This window comes from Melanaphis sacchari, unplaced genomic scaffold (genome assembly GCF_002803265.2).
Source record: "Melanaphis sacchari strain LSU unplaced genomic scaffold, SCAv2.0 Contig221_pilon_pilon, whole genome shotgun sequence".
NCBI lineage: Eukaryota > Metazoa > Arthropoda > Insecta > Hemiptera > Aphididae > Melanaphis > Melanaphis sacchari.
The window spans coordinates 1582790-1588789 of NW_020271098.1; the positions used below are offsets into that span (position 1 = coordinate 1582790).

The 6000-nt window shown below is 24.8% G+C and overlaps 1 protein-coding gene across 2 annotated transcripts in view; it reads left to right on the forward strand.

Annotated features, from left to right (window-relative positions):
* LOC112594220 (diuretic hormone receptor-like) overlaps positions 1–3173 on the forward strand; it is a 47002-nt gene extending 43829 nt beyond the window's left edge. For both annotated transcript variants that reach the window (XM_025338903.1, XM_025338902.1), the window contains 2 exons: positions 1766–1923; positions 2815–3173. In XM_025338903.1, the coding sequence (XP_025194688.1) occupies positions 1766–1923; positions 2815–3022 (366 nt within the window). In that variant the 3' untranslated portion in view covers positions 3023–3173. The remainder of the gene's footprint in view (positions 1–1765; positions 1924–2814) is intronic.
* Positions 3174–6000: the final 2827 nt, after the last annotated feature.

Sequence of the window (6000 nt, forward strand, 5' to 3'; positions counted from 1 at the left end):
TGATCAATTTTTACACATTGGTGGTTTACCTTGGTTCTTCCACAAGTGTAACATGCAGATGTCAAAGTTTTACTTTAGATTTTAGTTTCTTTAACCCCTATCATTGTATATTGATTTAATAATATACTTGTATACTATTGTATTTTATCGTAATATAAAATAAATTATTTTACACATATCAATTATTTAAAAAAAAAAACATAATAATAATATTGAATTTTCTTTTTAATAGGACATAATATAATATATAAACATGTTATATAATAAAACAAACTTCTATTAAATAAAATTGAATATATTATGATGAAATAATTTTTAAATTATATTAATATTTTGGGGAGGCTACATCTCCCTCAGTCCCCCTGGCTACACCATTGATTTGGTAAAAATGTAAAGTATTTACGATTAATTATTTTTAAATTAATAAAATAAGTTTTTTGAAAATTGAATTTATATAAAAATAACAGTTTTCCTTAACTTTTTTTTAGTTTATCCCGATTATAAATAAATGTAGGTACTAATAATGTTTTACCAATGTGACAACTAAATCGAATTTCCACCCCAAAAATTAAAGCATTTTATTGACTACTTGTAATATTTACAGACACAAAAAACACATAATTGTAAAATTTAAACATTCATCGCTCTGCTCAAAATCTTAATAGAAAATAATAGTTGAAAAAATGTTGTTTATCTATATGCGGTTAATTTAACTTTTTTTTTAATCATTTAATTAAACATTTTAATCGACATATACAAGTCTAAAATAAATTCATCAACATATTTGTCATTTGTGTCATAATTTGTGAATTATTTTTCACATTATTTCGTCAAATATTTGGAAGGTGCCATTGAAGACTTATCTCTATAATCTAAATATTATATTTTCAGTTGTGTTTATTAAGGATGAACAATACTATAGACTTGGCAATAAAATATATAGTATTTTATTTTAGTTATTCACCGGAAACTAGTTTGGTGTTTGTCCGTTGTCTCAAATACTACTAGATTAGGTAGTACATGTAGAAAAGTCATTGAAAAAAATTGCGGGTTTAATGTCAGATGGTAATAATCAAGGTTACAAAAGATATTCTGATAAAGGAAAATGTGACACCAATCGGTGTAAATGTAAATCGGCTAACATTTTGTGTAATTTGAAATGTCGCGGAGCATTCCATGTAATAAAGAATACAAATTTAATTAAATACCTACTAAAAATAATATTTCAAAAAATAATTTTTTAATAATAATAAATATATTATATTATTTTATTAATATTGTATTTTAAATATATTTAATACCTATTGTTGATAATTTAAAATTATTTTATCTCATGCATGATACATTTTTATAATAGTAAAGAAATTATCCAAAAGTTCTTGGCTAATATTATATTAATCGGTTAATGTTAACATTATCCAAAATTTTATAATATTCACGACGGATAATGATAACACATGGATAATGTTATATTATCCGGCTAATGTCGACATTATTTGAATGTTAACATTACCCGTAACACACACATATATATGTATCCGTTGATCATGTAAATAGTAATCGCTGTATGAGTCACTTTACAATGAATAATGTTAACCTCTCTAAAAATTCAACCAAATTTCTGATTATATTGTACATAATCATATTCTACCCTAATAATATATAAATCACATTTAAATTTGTTTAATACTTTAAGTTATAATACGTACTTTACTAAAATATCATTGTACAATATAGATTAATTTTTATTAATTTATTTTATTAGGGGTTTACCGTATCATTGCTTTATTGTTTCTTTAATAATGAAGTTCAAAACACATTGAAATACCACATTGCAAGATGGCAGACAAAGCGGAAATTCCTTGCTTCGAGAAAAAAATATGACCAGTCCTGGATGTCAGTAAAACGAAACAATATAATATGGTATGGTCACAAATATATTATTAAACTCAATATTATTTCCATTGAAATTAACTGAGCATTAACTAAATTGTAAGAATATTTTCGTTTAAATTACCTCATATTATATTCTAATAATATTTAAATACAATTTTCATATATTTACCCTTTATAAGTCAACTAATTAAATTTAACATAATAGGAAGCAACAAATCATATTTCCAATGAGTTATAAGATATTGTTTTTTATCAAGACAATATTCAAATAATTTTAAATATTAAAAAAAAAAAAAAAAAAAAAAAAAAAATGTTATTTAATTAAAATATCATAATATATTATAGTGATAGTCATATACCTACATAGTTTTTATATAAATGTTATGTTTTAACCTGCACTCATATCGCTCATATCGTTCCTTATTAAAAAAAGTATAACAACGTACCCTAATATATTTAGCAATAAGCCAGTAAACTGAATAAGTGCAGATAAGATAGTACTAGTACTATGTAATAACCAATATTTTAAATAAGTAGTTAATAGATACACCAAGAACTATATAAAATTCATTCAAACATTAACTTCATAAAAAAAATATCGAAATACTTTTATAAAGATCTATAAATATTATGACAGCATATATTTTTATTTTTATAAGTATTCCAAGGAAGAACATTTTTATAATAATACCAATGTATATACAAATCGAATTTCGAATTGTTAATTAATAATTAATAAATTAATAACTCATAAGTATCTATTTAAGGTTTTGATAATTGATATAGAGTGGCACTCAGGGATAAGTATCCAGAAAAATGTAAATCTACTTCATAATTAATTATTTGCTCTTTAAATATTCATGATTACTCTTCAAAAATTAGGTTTTTAAAATGTATGTAATTTAATGTATTATATAGTGATCATCAACTGGATCCAAAGGAACTTATGCCCTGGATACCAGCGAACAACGTTAGGTCATCGTCTTGCGTCAGTAACAGCACGACTACCTCAGCGTTGTCAAACACAAGACTGCCCCCGGATACGACTATCGAAATACCACCGCATCCAGAACAGCAAACACTAGATGAAAATGCAAAAGCTATTGGAGACAACCGTGAACCATAATATAGTCGTTGTATTGTATTTAATTAAGTAACTTAATAAACGCATCGAATATAAAACGAGTAATATGTAAATGTCGTTGTAGTACCTAAACTTTCATCATTATTATTGTTATGGAGTAAAATATATAGACACCAAAAGTGTATTTTTTTCATATGTTGTTAAAAATATAATATCATAGAATTTTATTTAACGCGGTATTTTTTCGATATTTTTTGATTTTGACTACTATTGTTAGTTTTAATAAAATCTCGATATCATGTATACCCTGTATGGCATAAAATCCTCATTCTTTTTTTTCTTATTATTATAATGCAAATTGTGTGTGTTTACAACAGTCTTTTTATTTTTATTACGATGATAATTTATGATTCAACCATACATTACAATAAAGCCATCTGTTCTATATGATACTGGCTAAGTATACTATGCATATTATTAAATCAAATTTTAATTGATCAAATATTTTACAAATACGTAACTATTTTTATGTTAAAGCAAATATCGCTTTAATTTATCACACTGAATTATGCGAATGCGATACAACTATTTACGAATATAACAAATCAATATTTATTGAAAATACCTGTAGAAAAGATATTTTTCGTTTTTCAATAATAACATACTATGACGGGTGCTTTAATGATCAAACCTAATGTAAAACTATTCACCATCAATAATAACAACTGTAATAGGTAGATACAATAAATATTCAATCACCTGAACACGATATATTATATACGCTCTTTCATTAATATTTGTTTTCATTTAATTTATCATAAAAAAAAAAAAAGTTTCGTTTAAATCCCTTCCTCAATCATCTAATTTACCGTTTTATAAATAAATTAAAAAATCATATTATATTGTTTTATTATAATTATATCGTTTACGATATTTAAACAAGCAAAAATAATTTAAGTAAAAATAATATTGACTGAGATGAAATTTCTGAGAATAAAAGTAACCCTTAACGAAACATACCCTAATCGTTGTCAAGTGAAATTAAAATCACCTGTAATTTTTTGTAAGTATAATATACCTACTACAGTATAGTATAATTATTTATGTATATTTATTTTTATTTTATTTTTTGTCCAGTACAGCACTTATATATCTCATCTTGTATTTTTTTTTTCATTCATTAGATTATTATTACTGTTTGATCGTTTTAAATATATGAAAAAAATTTTTTAATAGTTTTTAATTTTTTTCGACTCAATAGTTGTACAAACATACTATAATACTGTATAGTGTATATTAATATTAAAAATTTATAATTCTATCGAATTAAATACATTACTCTATACCTACACAAATAATTTCATAAATATATAAAATAATTTATTAAATAATATATAATTTAAAATCAATTTTGCATTATTTCGGCATTTTCTTTACTTATTAATACAGATACTAAGCTTTTTTATTTTTATTTATTAGCGTTATATTTAATTAAAAAATTCAACAACTATTTTAAATCTGAATAATTATAGGTAAAGCTATATAAGTGTTTTAAAATTTTGAAACCATTTTCTACTCTCTGAATAATAAATATTTGCTTATTAAATATTATAACACTATATCAGTAATATCAAACAACTGAAAATTAATGGTTCAGGTAAAAATAATAATAGGCGGTGTTACAGGCTTAACCCATCAACTGCACGCATAATGGAACGGCATCATATACACTACAATAATATTTAAGTGTATTTTTCGCATTAAAATGTAACATCGATGGTGAAATTTTGAACAAACGTTTATAATCGATGTGAATCTTTTTGAACGATGGTAAAAAAAATCTGGTCCTAGTGCGCGTGTATATTGCACAGTGTACGTTAAACCCGAAGAGTCGAGAGCGGGGTTTAAAATATAAGGAAGGAAGACCAACCAAATATGTGGATCAACATAATTTTGCAATATTATGAAAATATAATATCGTATAATGTTAACACGACGACATGTCGTTGTACGCGATTGATCTCGTGCAACGCATTTATGTATATTATATTACGCGTATAATGTATTATGCCGTTTGTCCGGCGAGCTCGCGTACATATTAATCGCTACGGGAGCTTTATTTTAGTTCAGTAGACTATAAAATTCGCGGAGATGTCCGTTACCATGACAGGATCAAAATGATATTATTATTATCGCAATATATTGTTATTATTATGTACACAGTTTGAGCGCCTTGAATTTTGCGCCGCACGCTCCACTACGTGCACGACGGCTGTACCGGTTTATTACTGTCGTTTATTATCATATAATATACGCACGGCGTCGTTTATATAATATACCTATCGTTATTGTTGTACTGTAACTGCGTCTACAAAAAATTCGAGTATAATGTATTTTAAATTATTATTTAAAAATATAATTAGTTCTTTTGTGACTACTCGAGTAAAATAATCATGTTATTATCAAAAAAGCGAGTTTTCCGAGCCAGCGGAATTTAGCGGTGTTCTTGTCGCGGGGTCCCTTGGGCCGATGTGTAGTTACATGCACTGAAATTAAGTATTATTGATTTTTAATAGCAAATATGTAATAAGAATTTATATTTTTAATATCTAATACGGCTCTTGCATTTCCTATAATAACGATGTAGGTATTTTTTAGTTTTCGTTCATACTTCGATCTTTTTTGAAAAATTTGAACACACGAAAATAAATAATAACAGATAATATTAAAATTGTACGCAATGAACTTGTTAGGTAACATTTAAAATAGGTTTTGGTGTTATTAAGTAGATATTCTGTGATACTAGAATACACAAAATTTTATTTTTTGATGTCTTATAGGAAATCAGTCATTTAATTATCTATGGTTTTTTTTTTTTTTTTGTCGTTTTACTCGTTTGATTGTAAATTATTGATTTTATTTTTATTTTTTTCATTATTAATACCTGTATTATATACTAATAAAAAAATTATTTAATATTATGTTAATAAATTTACTAGTTATAATAGCATTATTATAGT